Genomic DNA, 22,936 nt, shown 5'->3' with positions numbered 1-22,936 from the left:
ATTGCATGCATTATTTCTAAATATTCTTTGCTCTTCTTTCTAATAGAACAAACATTCTGCAACATTTAAAAGCCATTTAAAAAAGGCCCACGCGAAAGTATTTACTGACGTCGTTTATTTTGAGGCGACAAAAAAGAAAAAGAAAAATGACGGTTTCATGCATGTTTCCGGGAAAAGATACGTCTTAATGACACCAGAAAAATTAAAATCTGCGTGTGTCAAATTGGTAACTGAAAATGGTCGGCCATTTTCACTTATGGAAGATAGTGGCTTCCGTGAATTAATCGACCCTTACCTTGAGGGATTCGGGAAAGATGAGAAAATTACTATTTCGCGAAAATCAATTATCGATTTGACTAAAATGACAGCGCGAGACAGCAGAGACAAAATTGCAGCAGAGGTACAAAATGTAAGTAGTAAACGGTTCAAATCGAGGGATCATTGAATTTGTGATTCATAATAATATATGTTGTTTGGTAGTATTAATTTATTATTACACAAAAAAAAATATTCTCTATCTAAATCTCAATCAGTGAAATTCCACTGAAAATCAGTGAAATTTGACTAAGAATCAGTGACTCTATTCTCGCAATTTGAATCAGTGGAATTTCACTGAAAATCAGTTGAAAATTACTGAAATATGAGTCATTTTTCCATGATTGACCAATTAAAGAATTACTGAAAATTTCTGTCACGCATGTTGAAAATTTCAGTTATTTTTAATTGGCCAATCAGTGAAAAATGACTGAAATTTCAAACATTTTTAACTGATCTTCAGTGATTTTCAATCATTTTTAACTGATCTTCAGTGAAATTTCACTGATTCAAATTGAGAGAATAGTCACTGATTCCAATTCAAATTTCACTGATTCAGTTTTAGAGAGTTGTTTTGAAATGACAATTCCTCTTTGAAAATCCTCTTACATTTTATTCCTGAATTAAGAATATTACTCTTTATTGGAGACTATTCCTCTATTTATAAAAGGAAAAGTGGAGAATAATTCTCTTAAAAAAAGGTTTTTTTAGCCATACACAAGAGGAAAATATGCATTGAAATAAGAGAAATTCTCTTAAAATAAGAATATTTCTTTTTCAGTGTATACTTAATTTAAAATGTTTCAAAATACAGGTAAATTTTTCTTCTTTTCTGTCAACTTTTTCCTGGTTTTTCTTGATTATTAGACATAATTTGATAATAAAAAGTCAATCATTGATTAAAATACAGTATGTAAATCAAATTAAAAAAAAGTTATCTAATTAATAGAAATTTTGTGAAATTCAACTGAAAATAAGTTTAGGTAAATTTGTTAAAGAATTTCATTAAAAACTTGGTAACAAATCGAATTTTTAAAGTATTTTAATTTAATAATTGAAAAATAATTGAATTTTATAGAGTCACATTCTAATGTATTCATGTTTCATAGTGTGAAGATTTATAATTAAAATATTTATTAGTTAATTTAAAAAAAGTTACACACTTAAAATTTTTTAATAAAATTGACTTTTTGCAAGATTTTTTTTTAAATTCTGAAAAATAATATTTTTGAAATTTTTTAATTCTATTGTGCCAAGCTAAATAAATGTTTATAAACAAATAATTAAAATTTCTTTACATTCTATTAAAAATATTAAAATCATTTTATAAAATTTTATTTAAATTTTTCGAAAATAATCATGGGAAGTTAGTCACCGTAATTATAATTTCATTTTTAAAAATTTTTTGCAATATATTCTTTTTAATACAATTTTATTTAAATTCCTCGAAAAATATAATAATTCTTAAAAACTTTATTAAAGATCGTTGAAATAATTCAATTATATCTAAAAACTGTAAAAAAAATTCTTCTCAAGAATTTAATTACTTCCATAAGAAGCAAAATTTTTCAGATTTACTAAATTCTTTTCAATATTACTTTAAAAAGAAATTCTTCGTAGAAATTTAATTATGTTTAAATTTTTTTTTTAAATTCTCCTCAAAATTATTTCAATTACCTTTATAAATAATTAAATTGTTCTGCACAATTCATATATTTTCAAAAATTTTAATAAAATTCTATGCAAATATTTAATTAATTTCATAAATAATAACATTCTTTAAAAGGATTCAATTACTTTTTAAAATAGTAAAATTTGTTTGCAGAAATTTAATTAGTATCAATACATTTTAATAAAATTAATCAAATTTTTTAATTATAATTATGAGGAGACAAGATTATTTTAAAAAAATGGAAAAATTCTTTGTTTAATTCAATAATTTTCTAAATTTTCAATTTAAAAAACATTTTAAAAAAATTTAAAGAAACTCGTCAAAAGAATTTAGTTTTATTCATAAAAACTCTTATAAAAATGATTGAAGCCATTTGTAGATTTATTTAGGTTCTAAATGAAACAAATTTAAATTTGATGAAAAAAACCGGGAAAAATTAAAACAAAACCGGAAAATTTGTTGAACAAAAATAGTAGACACCCTGAATTTTTTAATTAAGTTTTAACAGAAGAAAAAATGTGTTAACTGGAGACTTGTAAATTACTTACATTTATCAACAATAAAAAATAATGTTTGGAATAAAAATTCACTAATTTTCAAAATTTTCTATAAAAGTTTTACTAAAGTACTTTTACAATATTTTCACAGATTCCCCTTTTAAGTTTAAAAATTGACATCGCGACTCGTCATAATCAATCCTTCCTCGGATTGAACATTCAATTCATCCATGAAGGATCATTAAAACTGAGGACGTTGGCTGTGAAAGAGCTTACGGAAGCTTATACAGGCCTTTATTTACGAGATATAGTTTTGGATATTTTGAGTGAATACAACATCAAAATAGACAGAATCTATACTTGTACAACGGACAATGGGGCAAATGTAATAAAAATGACCAAATTACTACAGGCTGACCAACATCTTTTCGACAATAATGAAAATGAAGAGGATGTCGAAGAACCTGTGGAAAGAAATGCTGCTGATGATGATGACGACAACAACGACGACGATGAAGAAGAATTAGAAAATGAGGAAGCATCATTAGATGAAACATCTATTACAGAAGAGGAAGTACAAAATGCCCAAGTAGATGCATCTCTACAAACTCTGTCGAGACTTCTAACGATGGTCAAATGCGGAGTACACACTCTGCAATTAGCAGTAAATGGCATTTTAAAAGATTATCACCTTCTTGGAATAATCGGAAAGGTTAGAAAATATGAAATTTTTTTTTCTTGAAATTTTCATTTTACTTAAAAATATAAATTAAATATTTTCAGAACTAATAAAACATTAAGATATCGATCACTCCGAGTAGAGGACTCGAAGTCATCGATTTCTTCATATTTTATAATAATTAAAGATGTTCAAGTGATAAAATCATTACTTTATATTATAAAAAAATTGTACTCCTTCAATATTATTTTCATAACTTCAAGTTATCCAATACTTACCAAACCTTTGAGTAATATCGCCGTTGCTTCTGAAGTGAAATCGGAAATAAAAAAACCAAGAATTATTTCTGATGTTTTGCTTTCCGAACCAATATTATTGCCTTTTTCTGCACCTGTAAAATCGAACGAGTGTCCGAGTTCTTACGAAGAACTTTTTAATAGTCTCAAGGAAACTATTGAAGAAGTCAACATTAATAACAATTCCGTACCTGTGGAAAACTCCAAGGACAATCCTTTACCACTTTGGCACGATGTCGCTCATTTTCCATTTACGATCGCTAAGCTTCCTGGAGGACCATGGATTCAAGTTCCAATTGGTATCAAACGTTATCGTCTGAGGGATAATGGTTTTAAGTGGAACCTTCGTTTGGATTTCTCCAATGGACATATTCGACATGTGAGAAAAATTTTGTAAGTGATACCTAGTTAGATTTTATTTTATTTTTTATTTTCTCGTTGTATTTATCATCCCCAAGACGCTCATTAAAATTCGCTTTTTAAGTAGGGGGGATGTAACGAAACAGTTTTAATTTCTAAACGTAAAATAAAATCATTTCGTATAGCATGTCTTTAGTATATCTATATATACTACAGAGCTCTCAGCTCGCTGGCTGAGAGGAGAGTACCGAACGCGCATACTTTGTCGCGCAAGCACGTGGGTCGCTCTCTCTCCGTACGAGATACCTGTCAAACCCGGCGATCTATAATACTTGGTTGCAGTGAGAAATTCATCAGTTCGCCGCCGGTCGGGCTCGGGGCTTGCTCCGAGGCAGACCGACAGCAGCTCACTTCTACACTCTCTCACCCTTAACCCTTTTACCTTTTGCACAGGACAGGTGAAATGTGGGGGCAACCGCTACCACCAGCTCTGTGTAAAATCCCAGAAGGAGTTGTACTCTGGGGCTCGGGGGCAACCGATGACCAGGGTAACACCCTTCGCCACGCTTCCTTTCTCTCTCACCGTGAGTGCAGTGGTTGCTCTATGGGGGCTACCGTGTGGAACCAATGCACTCACTACATGCACTACTTTACTACACACTTAACTCACATTACTCACACTACACTCTAGTGCAGTGAACCTTCTATGGGGGCCACCGTGTTGGTTCTAGCTCTAGAATACATTTACACTTACACTCACTCAAATACATTTTTAATTATGGTTGAACCATCCTCGTCGAGTTGAGGGGCAACTCTCTCGACGAAGATGACGCACCAGGTGAATTCTCCACACCAAGGGGCTACTTGGTGGAGATGCAACCTGAGTTATCATAATACTCACACTAGTAACGGGCCGGATATGAATATCAAATGTAATTTGATATCTTGTTTCCAGTTTAAGATATTAAACTGTCTTGTGTGCACTAAACTTGTTTCTTCGTCCCTAACGTTATCTAGGGGGTTAATACTAGTAACTACCCCTCGCGAGTATTTAATGTCATCTATTCATAATTATTTATTATTCTTTTTACAAACATATTTCATAACTCATTACAGAGCGAACGGAGACTAACAACATCGTTGGCGTGGCTTTGGGCCAGTAACGGCGGACCAATTATTTTCTTTATTTTCTTTAGCGTTTATTAGTTTTCCTTCTTAATCAAATTTTGTATTATATCGAGCTTTTATTTTTATTTTTATATTTTATATTTTATTGTTATCATATTTTTACTACGTTTATTTTTTACTTCATTTCGTTATTTGTTAATCTTTTGTTAATTCACTATTATTTTTATTTTGTTAAAATATACTTTCTTACGAAGGTTTAAATTATGTTTTTTTTACTGACTTTACCTAACCTCATTGACGTTACTAATTCTCTTGCTAAATTATTGTAATATTTTATATTTTGAAGTGAAAATTAATAATATTTAAATTGAAAGAATTTAACTATTCTAAGTACCCGGACTCCATCCGGCGAGCAAATCCTTTGGCAAAAATTAAGATCATTACATGGCGCCCGAACAGGGACTAATTAAATTTAGTATTTCTATTAACTTGGTTCAGATTCTTGTATGTAAAAAATCTGGAATTTTTTTTTTAGTCCAAAAATTTCTTTTTTGTTCAGAAGTGATGTCAGTGAGAGTAGGAAAAGAAAATTTTATTTTGGTCTGTCGCCGTCGTGAGGGCGCGGTTGTCGTGGTTAGAGTGGGGATGAACGGTATTAGTTATATATAGTTGCAAAGTATTACGTTTAGTGGTTAGATTGGTATCACTCATCGAGCAACTATCAATTGTTAAAATTTCAAGAAAGAAGAAGAAGACATCATGGCTTCATATAGTGGGAATGAGCGAGTTTTCCGAATTTTCTTTAAAATTGAGAAATTATTTCCTGATTTTACGTTATTTGAGGTGCTTCAGCGGGTTATAATAGAGCAGGAGAAACGTAACATCTCAGATCGGCAGATGCGTCGCGTGTTCCCGGAGATGATTTTAGGTGAATCGATTAACCAAATGAAAGACATCTTGGTTAACCTAGATTATGATAAACAACTCGATTATAAAGAAACCTATTTCTTCAGCCGCTACCCAATTATTCGTGGAAGTCCTGTTTTGGTTTCTAAGGATAGAAATCACCCGTATAACCCTGATACGGATTGTTGGCGTTGCGGACAACACGGACATCGTCGTCAGAAGTGCCGAAATCCACCTGTTCTATTTTGTGCTAAATGTGGCATTAAAGGTAGCTTGACTAGAGACTGCTGCCTTAAGAGAAGAAATTAACCATCTTATTTTCTTTCTCTTCACTCACTACTAAACCAGCCGCCATCTTGGTTTTCTTCTCCCACCACCATCTTTGGAGAAGAGTAGGGAGTAATCAACTAGTATATAAATGGAGAGTAACTCTTTTATCTTCACATTTCTTTACTTCCCTTTGTTCAGTAAAGACGTTTATTTAAAACCTAACCTAACATCATGGGAGTCCAGTGGATCTACAACCTTTCCAAAAATGATTTGGTGGCTCAAATGGAGAGTTATCACATCGACGCAAGAGGTACCGTAGCAGAGCTTCGACAACGTTTTGTGGCTTTCGTCAAAACAAGACCAGAGCTATTGAATAAAACTGAAGATCCAGAGGATTACAACGAGGAGGACGATATCTCTCGGGATAACCTAGCCCTAGAGGATCCAAGTTTAAAGGAAAATTTGGTTGAAATTGAGGAACATCAAGGTAATCAACAATCAGCACCTCTCACCAAGGACCAAATTAAAGCTACGGAAGCTTTAATTAAAAGTCAAAAGCTTGCCGAGGGACCACCTAGAACGTCAACACCTTTAATCTTTTCCAATGACACTTATGTGTTGGAACGGATGAGAAAATGGAATTGCCAGTTTGACGGAAAAGATGTATATGCTTTTATTGAACGAGTAGACGAGTTACAGCAGGCTTATGGATTCACGGATGATTAACTTCTTCGTGGCTTTCCTGAACTTTTAAGTGGTGATGCATTGCTATGGTATAGGAATGAGATTAGATCAATTTTCACCCTCGATGAATTAACCTCAGCTTTAAGGAGATTTTACCTTTCACCTAGTGAATTCAGACATCTGGAAAATCAAATTGGTAGTAAAGTGCAAGGTAACTTGGAGTCAATTCGAGAGTTTTGTACTGCCCTACGAACTCTCATGAGAAGACATGGAGGTTATGATTTGGGTCGTGAATTAGATATTTTATACTGGAACATGAAACCAGTTTATCGTCTACATATTCGTCGTTCTGAATTGGATTCAGTTAGTACTCTTATTCAGCGTGTGGAGGAAATTGCGGAGATTCTTCATTCAGTCAATCAGGAGAATTCTAGTGGGAATGTTAATCAACCTTTAGCTGAAGTTTCTAGACCCTACAATCCTAAAACCGATTGTTGGCGTTGTGGTCGACCAGGACATCGTAGAAATGTGTGCAGGAATCGGCCTAAGAAATTTTGTTCTCAGTGTGGTCGAGAAGGATTATTTACTCGAGATTGTTGTTTCAAGAAATCGGGAAACGACAAAAAGGTCGAATAAGTGGAGTAAATTCGACCTTATCACCAGTTGACTCCAGAATCTTTTGAAATTGTATTTGCGAGGATCTATCAATTCCAGCTCTTGTGGATACCGGAGCAGCTTGTTCATTTATCGACATCCATACTGCTAATCGATTGGTTGCTCTAGGAGGAGTTGCTAATCTTGAAGAAATCATCGTTGCTCTGGCTAATGGAACCGAATACAAGGTTAAAACTAGTTTTGACATGAAAATCGTCGTTGGATCAACAAAGGTGAAGCATAAATTTTTAGTTTTACCAGGATTATCTCAACCAATGTTGATTGGCATGGATCTGTTACAAAAATTCAACTTTTCTTTGTTAATTAATAACCAAGATATACGGTTATTAAAAAACTCTTTTAAAGTTGAGGCTTGTGAAGTTGGACCTGCAGGATTAACTTCGTTGGACAAGGATCAAGAACAGGAGTTAAATGCTTTATTATCTAAAGAAAGACTTTTATTTAAGGATATTAAAGGTCAAACACCATTGTTAAAGCATGAAATTCGTCTGGAAGATTCTTCACCAATTAAACAGCGTTATCAACCCAGGAATCCGGTAACTCAAGAACACATGAGACAAGAAGCTTTGGAGATGCTGAAACAAAGAGTCATTAGAAAATCTCGTAGTGCTTGGAGCTCACCTGTCGTTTTAATTAAAAGAAAGAACGGTAAACTTCGTTTTTGCATTGACTTTCGAAGGCTCAATAAAGTGACTAAAAAGGATGCTTATCCTTTGCCTCGTATAAATAGTATTCTGGATTAGTTGAAAGGAGCTAAATATCTATCTACCTTGGATTTAAAAAATGGTTATTGGCAAGTTGGGTTAACAGAAGAAAGCGCACCACTTACTGCTTTCACAGTACCAGGTTTAGGACTTTTCGAATTTGTAGTCATGCCTTTTGGACTACATTCAGCACCTGCAACGTTTCAACGATTAATCGATCTTGTAATCCCTGTGGATTTAGCACCAAATGTTTTTTCTTACCTCGATGACATCGTTGTAACCTCGTCAACATTCGAAGAACATCTCAAACTACTGCAAGAAGTGTTTTCTAGACTACGTGAAGCTAAACTAGTTCCAAATTAGGAAAAATGTTTCTTTGCCCGTACTCGTCTTACCTATCTTGGACATCTAGTGGATGCAGATGGACTACATCCAGACCCAGACAACGTGGATGCCATTTTAAAATTACCCCCTCCTACGAACCTAAAAGAATTGAGAAGATTTTTAGGTATGGTTTCTTGGTATCGCCGTTTCATAAAAAACATCTCAGCATTGATTTCTCCGCTTATTCATCTTCTTAAAAAGGATACATCATGGACCTGGAAAGAAGAACATCAATTAGCTTTCGACAATATTAAGAAAAAACTTACTGAAGCTCCAGTCTTAGCTTGCCCTGACTGGTCTCAAGTTTTTTATCTTCAAACGGATGCTAGTCTTGAAGGTCTTGGAGCAGTTTTGACACAAAAAATTGGAACATCAGAAGTCGTGATTGCTTATGCCAGTCGTACGTTAAATTCAGCCGAGAAGAACTATTCAGCAACAGAAATCAAATGCCTTGCAGTTAAATGGGGCATTTGGAAGATGAGACACTATCTTGAAGGTTATCATTTTATAGTTGTCACGGATCATCAGGCCTTGAAATGGCTGAATAGTATCGTCACACCATCTGGAAGACTTGCACGTTGGATCATGGAACTGGCTCAGTGGGATTTCGAGGTTATTTACAAGAAAGGAATTGAAAATCGTTTGCCTGATTATTTATCACGAGTTCCTCTACAAGTTTCATCAATTGACAAATTACCATCTTGTCAATGGTATCAGCGCCATTTTAAATCAACTTCGGACAACCCTGATAGATGTCCGGACTTCAGGATTGAAAATGGGAAACTTTACCATCATGTACTTCATTCTTTGGACTTCAAGGATACCCCATATGAAGATCAATGGAAATTGTGTATACCCAAAGAAGACAGGAAGAAAATTCTACATAAAGTTCACGATGAAACAACAGCTGGACATCTTGGTGTTGCTAAAACATTAGCAAGACTTGGAGAATTTTTCTTCTGGCCTGGTATGTTACGTGATGGTGCTGAGTATGTTAGGAATTGTAAAAATTGTCAGCACAACAAAAATTCTCAACAAGCGGCTGCAAACCGTATGCATGCCACACTAGTAGAGAAACCATGGGAAATGATTTCAATTGACTTCATTGGACCACTACCTCGAACAACTTCTGGAAACACAATTTTATGTGTTGTTCAAGATCGTTTTACTAAATGGCTTGAATTAAAACCATTACGTAAAGCAACAACAGTATTAGTAATTTCAACGCTAAAAGAAATTTTCTATCGTTTTGGATTTCCTCAGAAAATTGTCTCTGATAATGGTAGACAATTTATTAGTAAAGAATTTAAAGCATTCTTGGAAGATTTCGGTATTTTACATCGTCTTACACCACCTTATTCACCGCAGTGCAATCCAGTAGAACGAGTCAACAAAGTAGTCAAGACAATGATTCGTCAATACTTGGATAGTAAGAAACCGGACTGGGACCGCCATCTATCGGAACTTCAATTCGCGTACAACACCGCTAAGCACTCTTCAACCGGCTTTACACCTGCCTATCTTACCTCTGGCCGAGAATTTCTCCCGCCTGGATTTCAAGATTCGCGTTTGAATTCTCAAACTACCACTACATCTAAATCAAGAATTGAAAAATTACAAAATGCCTTGGAACTTGTTAGAATCAATCTTGCTAAAAATTTTAATACTCAACAAAAGTATTATAACCTACGTAAGCGAGATTGGAAACCTATTGTCGGAGAAAAAGTGCTCAAAAGAAATTTTCATTTATCTAAAAAAAATAGATAAAAAAAAATGCAAAATTGTTGGAAAAATTTAGTGGACCATTTACTGTTAAAAGAAAAATTTCTCTAGTAATTTTTGATCTTGTTAATGAACAGGGGAAAAATTTTCGACATGTGCATTTAAAAGACCTGAAGAAATTTATTGACGACATTTCCAGCCAATAATATTTCTTACCCCTCTTATTATCAAAAAGTCAAAGACCTCCTAGGAAAAATATTCGTGTTTCTAAGAAATACCCTCGTAGTTCCTGAAAGTCATTCGCGATGGACGCAGCAAGACTCCTAGCAAAACAAACCGCTCAACTTGAAACCTGTAAAATCGAACGAGTGTCCGAGTTCTTACGAAGAACTTTTTAATAGTCTCAAGGAAACTATTGAAGAAGTCGACATTAATAACAATTCCGTACCTGTGGAAAACTCCAAGGACAATCCTTTACCACTTTGGCACGATGTCGCTCATTTTCCATTTACGATCGCTAAGCTCCCTGGAGGACCATGGATTCAAGTTCCAATTGGTATCAAACGTTATCGTCTGAGGGATAATGGTTTTAAGTGGAACCTTCGTTTGGATTTCTCCAATGGACATATTCGACATGTGAGAAAAATTTTGTAAGTGATACCTAGTTAAATTTTATTTTATTTTTTATTTTCTCGTTGTATTTATCATCCCCAAGACGCTCATTAAAATTCGCTTTTTAAGTAGGGGGGATGTAACGAAACAGTTTTAATTTCTAAACGTAAAATAAAATCATTTCGTATAGCATGTCTTTAGTATATCTATATATACTACAGAGCTCTCAGCTCGCTGGCTGAGAGGAGAGTACCGAACGCGCATACTTTGTCGCGCAAGCACGTGGGTCGCTCTCTCTCCGTACGAGATACCTGTCAAACCCGGCGATCTATAATACTTGGTTGCAGTGAGAAATTCATCAGTTCGCCGCCGGTCGGGCTCGGGGCTTGCTCCGAGGCAGACCAACAGCAGCTCACTTCTACACTCTCTCACCCTTAACCCTTTTACCTTTTGCACAGGACAGGTGAAATGTGGGGGCAACCGCTACCACCAGCTCTGTGTAAAATCCCAGAAGGAGTTGTACTCTGGGGCTCGGGGGCAACCGATGACCAGGGTAACACCCTTCGCCACGCTTCCTTTCTCTCTCACCGTGAGTGCAGTGGTTGCTCTATGGGGGCTACCGTGTGGAACCAATGCACTCACTACATGCACTACTTTACTACACACTTAACTCACATTACTCACACTACACTCTAATGCAGTGAACCTTCTATGGGGGCAACCGTGTTGGTTCTAGCTCTAGAATACATTTACACTTACACTCACTCAAATACATTTTTAATTATGGTTGAACCATCCTCGTCGAGTTGAGGGGCAACTCTCTCGACGAAGATGACGCACCAGGTGAATTCTCCACACCAAGGGGCTACTTGGTGGAGATGCAACCTGAGTTATCATAATACTCACACTAGTAACGGGCCGGATATGAATATCAAATGTAATTTGATATCTTGTTTCCAGTTTAAGATATTAAACTGTCTTGTGTGCACTAAACTTGTTTCTTCGTCCCTAACGTTATCTAGGGGGTTAATACTAGGAACTACCCCTCGCGAGTATTTAACGTCATCTATTCATAATTATTTATTATTCTTTTTACAAACATATTTCATAACTCATTACAGAGCGAACGGAGACTAACAACATCGTTGGCGTGGCTTTGGGCCAGTAACGGCGGACCAATTATTTTCTTTATTTTCTTTAGCGTTTATTAGTTTTCCTTCTTAATCAAATTTTGTATTATATCGAGCTTTTATTTTTATTTTTATATTTTATATTTTATTGTTATCATATTTTTACTACGTTTATTTTTTACTTCATTTCGTTATTTGTTAATCTTTTGTTAATTCACTATTATTTTTATTTTGTTAAAATATACTTTCTTACGAAGGTTTAAATTATGTTTTTTTACTGACTTTACCTAACCTCATTGACGTTACTAATTCTCTTGCTAAATTATTGTAATATTTTATATTTTGAAGTGAAAATTAATAATATTTAAATTGAAAGAATTTAACTATTCTAAGTACCCGGACTCCATCCGGCGAGCAAATCCTTTGGCAAAAATTAAGATCATTACATATCTAAAATTTTAACTGAAATTAATTGTTGTAACAGTTTTTATTACAAACTCTACTAGAATTTAATTATTTAAATGCAAAAAATAATTTATTGAACAATTAAATGTTCCTTAAAATTGGTTTTTTATAAAGAATTTTATCAACAAATTGTAAAATGATTGAAGTCATTTCACGAAATTGAATAAAAATTTTAATAACATTAATTACATTTATCGAGGAATTCGATTAAAATTTTATTAAAAATAATTGAAATTTTGATTGAAATTCTGCGTTGAGTTTTACTATATGAAAAAAAGAATTTTATTATTGATGAAAATAATTGAATTCTTTTGGGTAATTTTATTAAAATATTACATATTAAAAATCATTGAAATGAGGAAAAATTTGGAAGATAATTGAAATTTTGACAAGAATTTTATTAAAATATTTTAAAATAACTAAATTTTGAAAAAAAAATTTATTTATAAAGATAATAATTGTCATTTTGTAGAGTTTTTTGTAATTTTTGAACATAATTGAATATTATGATAAGAATTTTATTACTTTTGAAAATAATTTAATTTCTGAAATCAGTTGTAACTTCTTCAAAATTGAATTTTTTAGTATTATTAACTAAACTTCTTCTATAAATCCCTGATTTTTAATAATTAATTAATTAAATATAGATTAACAAATTTAACTTATTTTAAAAGATTTTGAATTATTACAATTTTTCAAAAGTTGTTATTAAAATTTCTAATTAAATTCATTAGAAATTAAAATTTTATAGAATTTCAAATTAAAGCATTTTCAAGTTCATCTAATTTTGAAAATTTAATACTCAATTCCTTTAAAAGTCAATTAATATTAAAATATTGAAGTAAAATTATTCGTTAAATAATTTCTAAGTAATAATTTTAAAATAGTTATTCAAGAATGAAGTTATTTAAAAAGAAATATTACTGTCAGAAACAGGAAAATGTTGAAGGTTTTGTATTAGAATTCGTGGTCAAAAATTTTTAAATTATTTTTAAAAATTTATTGTTATAATTTTCTGCATTTATTTGAAAATCGAAAATAAGTAATTGAAAATATTCAAAATAACTTCATTTTAAATAGAAAACAAATCTAAGAATTACTTTTTTTAAAAATATTTTAATAAAAATTTTAGAAGTTAATTTTCATTGATTTGTATCTTTAAATATAAACTTGTAGATTATTAGTTAAAATTTTCGATTATTCAATTATTCTTAAAATTAAAAATTTACAATTAAAATTCTTCAAAAGTTTTTTATTCAATGTGGATAACAAATTTATTATTTTAGGCCAGAAGTGTCGTCAAAACTTTGAGAAGTAACACAAGTCTTCTCGCAAAGTACGGAGTAAAGAAGCCAACTTTAGATGTCCCAACAAGATGGAATTCTACGGCAGATATGTTGTCGTCTCTTCTCTCGGCGAAGTCCGTATGCCGAAAATTTTGCAAAGAAAAACTGAAACTGAAGATGACCGAGATGGAGTGGAAATATATCGAGGATTGCCTTACAGCTTTACTACCCTGCAAAAAAGCAACACTCAAGATGCAGAATGAAAATCTTTTTCCAGGAGACTTCTTCGGAATCTGGCACGAATGCAAAATTCTCACCGAGCAAGTGAAAAACAAACTTGCGGAAAATCTCACAAAACAAATTAAGGAAAGAGAGGAAGAACTTCTAAAAAATGAGGCTCTACTTGCCTCAATGTTTTTAGACCCGCGATATCTGACTTTCCTGGGGGAACCAGAATGTAAAAAGGCGAAGGAAGTTTTGATACAAATTTGGAATCACATCGAATCAAATGAAAAAAATAAGACTCCGTCCACTGAAGGCGTGAGAAAAGAAGCTACTGGAGTAGAAGAAGAGGTAGGAAAATTCTCAATTTTTATAAGGAAACAATTGCATCAATTCTATATCTTAATTTCAATTGTTTTAATAAAATTCAGAGTTTCTTAAAAATAAAAAAAATGTTTATAAATTATATTTGTCAATTAGAAAATTTATTTTAAAATGAAACTGAAATTTTTTGAATTTTTAAAAAATTAAGGAAAAAAATTGATTGAAAAAAATTTTCTGTTAAATTTATTTACGAATATCTTTCATTGTAAAATTATTCGAAAATAAGAATTCCTTTTTTAAATATTTTAAATATTTAATTATTATTATTTTTCCATATAAATTAAGATATCCAAATTTTTAAATTCAAAACTTTTTGTAATTAAACAACTTTAAAAATTTTGTTATGAAACATGAAAATATCGATTGCTCCGAGTCGAAGACTCGTGGTGATCTATATTTTCATGTTGTTTTATAATAATTAAAAAGGATCGAGTGTTAAAATTATTATTTTGTATTATAAGAATATTGTTACTGTATGTAACTTCTTCAAAATTATTTTCATATTCTATTATTATTTAAATTTTAAACAAAAATTCATTTTCAAATCAATTTTTATTAGAAAATTTTACGAGAATTCGATTATTTAAATACAAAAGTAAATTATTTATTAAACAATTAAATGTTTCATAAAATTTAATTCTTATAAAGGATTTTATTACAAATTTTCAAATTAATTGAATTTTTTTGACAAATTTTAATAACATTTTTAATAATAGTTCCATTTTTCTAGGAATTTGATTAAAATTGTATTAAAAATAATAGCAATTCTGCGATGAGTTTTATTATTATTAGTTTTTGAAAATAATTAAATGTTTGCGTACAATTTTATTAAAATTGTTTTTAAATAATTGAATTCTTTTTAGTAATTATATCAAAATAGATATTGAAAATCATTAAAATGAAGAAAATGATTGAAAAAAATGAAATTTCGACAATGATTCTATTAAAATTTTTGAAAATAATTAAATTTTAAAGAAGAATTTTTTTATTTATAAGGATAATAATTGGGATATTCTCGAGATTTTTTTTGCACATTTTGAACATAATTGAAATTTGTGATAAGTATTGTAAAACTTTTGAAAATTATTGAATTTCTACAATCATTTGTAACATTTTAAAAATTGAATTTTTTTATTGTTTTAAACTAAAATTCTTCTATAAATCCATTATTTTTAATAATTGATTAAATATATATTGACAGACTTTAACTAATTTTAGAAGATTTTGAATTACTAAAATTTTTCAAAAATCTAAGTTCATTTAAATTTCTAATTAAATTCATTAAACATTAAAATTTCATAAAATTTCAAATTGAAACCTGTTTAAAGTTCATTTAATTATAATTGTAAACGCAACTCTTTTAAAATAGAATTAATTTTAAAATATTTAAGTAAAATCATTCATTAAGAATTTATTTAATGATAGTTGTTGAAGATTTAGGTAATTTAAAATGAAATTTTTGTCAGATATTGAAAAATTAAAGGTTTTGTATTAGAATTCATTGTAATTTTATAAGACACAAAAATTCAGAATTTTATCATGAATTCTAAAAATTTAACTTTTTTCAGTACTTTTAATAAAAATCCCTGAATTCCTTGTTTCTGAATATATAATTATTATAATAATATTAAAATTATATTTCAATTAATATTTTATTTTTCAAAAAAAAAAATTAATAAAGAGATACATTTACCATTTTTGAAAATTATTATTTATTTTATGAATTGGTTGCTTATTTACATAAAGAATTGAATTTTCGCAGTTAATTTTGTTCAAAAATTTAACAAAAATAAATTAAATTTTTGAAGAATTGTAGTTGAAATTTTTAGAAATATTTTTTTTTAAAGTGTCTTTCATTGAAATTTTTTTGAATTTAAATTTTTTCAAAAAATAAATAAGGTTAAGTTTTTTAATTTTTGTTTATCAAAAAGTTTTTTAGTTTTAAATAATTTAATTTACAAATTCTGAAATAATTATATTTGAAAAAAAGGAATTAAAATTTTTTTAAAATAATTGTATTTCCAAAAAATTAAATTTATCATGTCTATTTATTATACATATTTTGGAAAATAAATATTATGTTTTTCAGCTATTGGTTGACAACAATGTAACCAATATTGTAGATCAGGAACGACGAAAAAGGGACGCAGAAAGCCAGAAAAGGTTTTCCAATGTTTCGAGTATTAGCAAACTTTTGGATGATTTCGAAAAAATCCCTTCTTTAGATGGAGACTTGGATCTCCTGCAATATTGGGAATGTCACAAAAAAAGTTCTCCAGAGTTATATAAATTGGCGAATGTTGTACACGCGGCTCCTATGACACAAGTCAGTGTCGAAAGATTGTTCTCAGGGATGAGATTTATTTTCTCTACCCTGAGAGAAAACCTGACAAGTTAGACGACATTTTGGTAGTCAGAACGAATTCGAATTTCATTACTAAAAATATTAAAAGTAAAAAAACAAAAAAACAAAAAACATTAAGTGACAAAGAAGCATCAGAGTGTAGTATCGATTTAGAGAGGAATAATTCTGCAACTAGTTCAGATACCCAAACAGAATTAATGTCAGATGAAAGAATGGATACTACCGTTCTCGATGACATTGCCGATAAATAAATCTATTCAATTGTTTGTAATTGATTTTACAATTTTAATATTATTTGTAAATTGATTGTGATTATAGTTTTGTAATTATAGTTGCACTCCAGTTGGAGTAATTATACAGTTATTAAAATAAATGTATGATAAAACTTGAAATATATCTTCATTGTGTGTGTTAAAAAGAAAAAAGAAATAGACTTTGCGTGTGTGACTTTGTGTAATTTACAACAAAGTCACACACACACAAAGTCTATTTCTTTCACAAAAAAAATATATTATATTATATTTATTTTTTCTTTTTTTTTATTTATTTTATTTCAGGGTGGCCACATGTCAGGGAAATGTCAAGAAACAAAATTTTTGCCAGTAAAATCAGGGAAATGTCTGGAAAACAAAATTTTTGGCATTAAAGTCAATAAAATATAAGGGAAACAAAATTTTTGTTAGGGAAATTAAGAAAATTGAGAGTTTTCGCAACTTACTTTTTAAATAATGGAGTTTATTTAATTATTTAATTTCAAATTTTAAAAGTAATTGAATTTTTATGAACCATTTTTTTCAAGGTTTTAAAATAACCATGTTTCTTAATAATTGAAATTAAACATTTAATTATTAAACTTTAATACAATTCTATAAAAAATAATAAAATTCTTCTCAGAATTTTATTATAATTCTCTTAAAATAATTTAAGTAATTCATTCAAGGGATTTTAATAAAATTCTATTTTAAAATAATTAAATTTTTACAAAGAATTTTACTACCTACTTATAAAAATAATTTAATTGTTTCCAATGGATATTTTAAAATTTTAGAAAATTTACTATTTATAAAAGTAATTAATTTTTTCCGAAGAATATTAATAATTATGAAAATGAAACAATAATTAATTATGTAGGGTAAAGTGGGGTAAAAAAGACACATTTTTACTTTTGATGCTATAAAATCTGTACTTAAAATTTTTTTCTCAAATTTCCAATTGTTATTGAAAGTTTAGTTATTAAGCTTGAAAATTCTTGACGGAAATATTTTTTATCTCATGAAAGGACTAAGTTATAAGAGTTTTACGAAAGCACTGCAAGTGGCTTTTTTGCACCACCTGGTGGGGTGAAAAAGCCATTCTACGATTTTAGCAAAACATGTTATCAATTTAGGTATTTTTATAGTTTTCCTTTATTTATATGACAAATAGTCTTATTTGAAAAATATTTTAATAAATATGAAAGAGTTTTTAGCAAGCAAAATTGAAAATTATATTAAGTTTACCTGTTTTCGATTTGCACTGCCAATTTTTCGTACCTTTTTTAGAAGTTCTCTTTAAGTTTCACCACAGATAACATATTTCGTTGCAACCGTTTATTCATTGTTTATTTTTTTAATGCACTTTGAACTACTTTTTCGTCGTGTTTAATTTATTTTATTAAATAAACACGAGAAATTTTGTAAAATAAGAAGGTTAGTTTAAATAGAAAACAAGTGAATTTCACAAAATATTCAATGGATTTTTTGCCCTGGATTTTTTACACCCAAGACGAGTTATTAGAAGAGCAAAAATAAATTGTTAATTCAGTTCAATTTCCAAAAATTAACATTGTATACGTTTTCGGTATACTTTTCTCCTTATGTACAAACATTTACTTTTATTATTCGTTCACTTAATCAGATTGTAATATGTTTGAAAAGTTCACCAAAATGTTTTCAAAAAAGCAACAAAAAATTAAAATTACAATAAAAACAATATTAATCTAGGTACAACATTCAAACTAGATTCAAAAGTTGCGTATTACCTAATAGTATTTATATTCTAAACAGCTGATAAATCGGCTTAATAGTTTTTAAATAAAACTCAAATGGCTTTTTTACACCATGGCTTTTTCACCCCACTCTACCCTACTTAATAAGTTAATTTTTTAAATTTTGGTTCTGGAATTATCAGAGTTGCCACACTTTTGCTCATTTTAAATTCTCTGGCTTTTTCAGATTTTCCAGGATAAAAAACGGAATTTTTCCAGGTTTGTAAAACTACATTTATATTTAACAAAATTTTTTATTCAAACCTTTTTGAAATTAAACATCTTATAAAAAATTGTTATAAAACATGAAAATGACCGATCGATCAAATCATTTTATATTATAAGAATATAATGTAACTTATTCAAAATGACTTTTATCATTTTAATTCAATTATTGTTTTCCAAAATTTTTGACTAAAATTCTTCTTTAAATTAATTATTACTAATAATCTTTAAAACATTTCTTTCAACATTTTCGAATCCTTTTGTTTACAATTCAATTTTACAAAATTTTATCGATTATTCGGAAATTCTTCAATCAAAAATTAGAAAATAAAAATGTCAAATAACTTAAAAAAAATTCAGTCGAACTTTTTCAAACATTCAAAGATCAAAATTCAATTATCTACATTTTTAACTTAAATTCATATTTCAATCAATTATAATTAGAAAATTCTACTTGAATTCAATTACTGAAATACAAATAAAATACACATAAATAATATATTGAATAATTGAATGTTTCTTAAAATTAAATTCGCATAAAGAGTCGTTATTAACAAATTTTCAAATAATTGAATTCTATCAATGAATTTTAATAGAATTTTTAAAAATAATTACATTTTTCGAGAAATTTGATTAAAACTGTATTAAAAATAATTGAAATTTAGCAAATGAGTTTTATTATTTGTGAAAATAATTGAATCCCTAAGAAGAATTTTAGTACTCTTGAAAATAATTGAATTTTTTGCAATAATTTGTAACTTTTACAAAATTTAATTTTTTTCGTGTTTTTAACTAAATATCTTCCATACATTTATTATTTTTAATAATAATAATTTTTTAAAAAGTTCTTTAATGTTTATAAAAATAATTGAATCTCCGTAAAAATAAATTGAATATTTTTAAAAATAATAATGGAATTATTGCAAAGAAGTTTATAAAAAATTTGTAAATAATTGAATTGCTGTGAAATATTTGTTATTTATAAAAATAATAAAAGGTTTGCTTAGAATTTTACCAAAAAAAATTTTAAATAATTCATTTCTTTTCTTCTTCTTTTTAAAAAAAAAATTGAATTTGTTAAAAAGAATTTCATTAAAATTTTTGAAAATAATTGAATTTTGGAGAAAAATTTTAATATTTATAAAGATAATTGAAATTTTGACGATCATTTTTTTAAACTTTTAACCACAATTAAATTTTTTGCGAAGAAATTTATTACTGTTGAAAATAATTGAATTCTTCAGACGAATTTTTTAATAATATTTCTTTTTAAATACCTAATTGAATTCTTTTCTCAAATTTTATTGAAATAGTAGATATTTAAAATAATTGAATTTTTATAAATTATTTTAAAAATAAATTGAATTGTTAAAAAGAATTTAATTAAAATTTTTCAAAATAATTTAATTCTTTCAAGAAATTAAAATTAAATTAAATTAAATTAAAATTTGTAATTGATAAATAGAATTTATAAACATTTTTTTATTTATTTTTGAAAAACTTTGAATTTTTTTTCTTTAGAAACTTGTTCAGCAACATCCCAGCAACAGTTCTGGTAATTACCAGCCCATAAAAATAATTCGTAAATCTAGATCATTAAAATTTTTTTCGTTAAAAAAATAAAAGTTTTGTTAAAAAATATTATGTGATAAATCAAATCTATATATTTTCTTTAATTTATTTTAAAAAAAAATCGGAAAGGAGGGATATATATAGTTAAAGAATAATGTTAATGAGAAATTTATAACTTTATTAATTTGCACTTTACATTAATCATCTGATTCATCAACTGACTCTGTATCCTCAAAAACTCGATTGCGTGAAACTGCAAAAAAAATGAACAACATTATTAATTTACAAAATGAAAACTAACGATAGCTCTGCTGAAGATATGGATATTGACGAAACTTCTGCTGAAGGTATGACAATTGAAGAAAGTAGAAACGACACAGACGAACTAGCAGATTCATTTTTTGATAAAGATGAGAATTATTTTGCAATGGTAAGATGTGCAGTTCATACATTGCAACTTGCAGTTTTGGAAACCCTAAAAATTCCAGAAATTAATAGAACTATTATAAAGGTAACTAATTTTCTAACTTACTAAGTTTAATAACTAATTTACTAACTAACTTACTAATTTACTAACTAATTAACCCTCCTGCGTACCTATTTTCACCCATAAAATTGTTTCTAAATGCACAAATTTTTCACACTGTTGGATTTTTCTACAATTTGGTACCTAGGGGTTTTTGGGGTCGCTGATTACGAATCTGAGGTCAGATTTAATAAATTCAAAATGGCGGATCCAATATGGCGGATGAATTTTTAAAAAATTGTTTGATTGTAATAAAACTTGGTATCTAGGAGTTTTTGGGGTCGCTGATTACGAATCTAAGGTCATATTTAAAAAATCCAAAATGGCGGATCCAATATGGCGGATGAGTTTTTAAAAAATTCATCAAAATTTCTTGTCAAATAAAATTGTTTATATTGTGGCCTTGGGTCCAAAAGATTTGAGAAAGTTGTTAAAAATCAGCAATTATTACTTTATTTCATCGAATGCATTTTCACTGTGAACACAGCTCATCAGGACTACAGAAAAAATATAAAAAAGTTGAGTAAATAGAAAATACGAAATCAATAGCAACATTGTGCGTGGAATAGACCTACCACATTGTTCAATGATACAAATTTATAAAACTTTTAAAAAATTTAAATTCGAAAAGTTTTTTAAAGGCCAACATAACCTCAAAGTCGAGACCTGTCAAAAAATGGAATAAAATTTGTTCGGATTTACTGGATTCTTGTTTTTTTTGAAATTGTATCACTGTCCTTTGTAATGATGAGCACATGTGTTATTTATTTTGTTTATTATTTTTATGTTTATTTATCAATTTGGAATGTTCTGTTGGATTTTTATTTATTATAAAATGAAGGAAGTCTCGATGGATCTTGTTCAAACAAGAATCCAGTAAATCCGAACAAATTTTATTCCATTTTTTGACAGGTCTCGACTTTGAGGTTATGTTGGCCTTTAAAAAACTTTTCGAATTTAAATTTTTTAAAAGTTTTATAAATTTGTATCATTGAACAATGTGGTAGGTCTATTCCACACACAATGTTGCTATTGATTTCGTATTTTCTATTTACTCAACTTTTTTATATTTTTTCTGTAGTCCTGATGAGCTGTGTTCACAGTGAAAATGCATTCGATGAAATAAAGTAATAATTGCTGATTTTTAACAACTTTCTCAAATCTTTTGGACCCAAGGCCACAATATAAACAATTTTATTTGACAAAAATTAAGGTCCTGAAAACACTCTACGTTTCAAAATTTCTTGAAAATTTATAATCGGGGGTTTTTGAGGTCGCTGATTACGAATCTAAGATCAAATTAGGAAAATTCAAAATGTCGGATCCAATATGGCGGACGAATTTTTAAAAAATTGTTTGATTTTATTAAAAAAATTTAATGAAACTTGGTGTCTTGGGTTTATAGAGGTCACTAATTACGAAGCTGAGATCAGATTTTAAAAATACAGAAGATCAGAGCCAATATGGCCGCCAGTTTTAGAAATTTTTTAGATTTGTTTTAGATATATTGGTATTTTACGAGTCCTTCATAAACTACGACTCTGTTATATGAAACAATGTGCATTTTTTAGACTTCCTAAGTTGAGTAGTACTACATAATGATGTTTTATGAATATAACAATTTAGCACATATTTAAACAAATAATTATAGATGTTGATTAACTCCTTGCACAAAAGACTTAGAAACATGCTTTTTCCAAATTTTAAAAGTTAACAAGATCAGTATTATTGTAAGATTCATGTTTGTTAATTGCAAAATTGGAGGTATATTATTCAGCTTAGTTAATTTCAAAATTTAAAAAAATTGCATACTTCTAGATGTTTTTTGTAA

General features: G+C 29.0%; 1 protein-coding gene and 2 long non-coding RNA genes across 3 annotated transcripts; 2 read left to right on the top strand and 1 right to left on the bottom strand.

Annotated features, from left to right (window-relative positions):
- Nucleotides 1-10,865: 10,865 nt before the first annotated feature.
- Nucleotides 10,866-16,940, top strand: LOC122509629. Its single transcript, XM_043623828.1, has 3 exons — nt 10,866-10,942; nt 13,786-14,358; nt 16,481-16,940. Exons 2-3 carry the CDS (start codon nt 13,894-13,896, stop codon nt 16,787-16,789), a joined length of 774 nt encoding a protein of 257 aa, XP_043479763.1. The 5' UTR covers nt 10,866-10,942; nt 13,786-13,893; the 3' UTR covers nt 16,790-16,940.
- A 4,541-nt stretch (nt 16,941-21,481) lies between these two features.
- LOC122509943 lies at nt 21,482-21,735 on the bottom strand. The gene is made up of 2 exons (XR_006302394.1): nt 21,681-21,735; nt 21,482-21,602 (listed from the first exon to the last, which is right to left on the bottom strand). It is a non-coding gene; the product is annotated as an uncharacterized LOC122509943 (long non-coding RNA).
- Nucleotides 21,736-22,053: 318 nt separating this feature from the next.
- On the top strand, nt 22,054-22,307 carry LOC122509737. The gene is made up of 2 exons (XR_006302383.1): nt 22,054-22,108; nt 22,187-22,307. It is a non-coding gene; the product is annotated as an uncharacterized LOC122509737 (long non-coding RNA).
- The last annotated feature ends 629 nt before the right edge of the window (nt 22,308-22,936 follow it).

Source organism: Leptopilina heterotoma, unplaced genomic scaffold (assembly GCF_015476425.1).
Source record: "Leptopilina heterotoma isolate Lh14 unplaced genomic scaffold, ASM1547642v1 Lhet_12, whole genome shotgun sequence".
Classification (NCBI taxonomy): Eukaryota; Metazoa; Arthropoda; class Insecta; order Hymenoptera; family Figitidae; genus Leptopilina; species Leptopilina heterotoma.
Note: the sequence above shows the minus strand (reverse complement) of the source record. Positions and strands in the feature narration are given on the sequence as shown.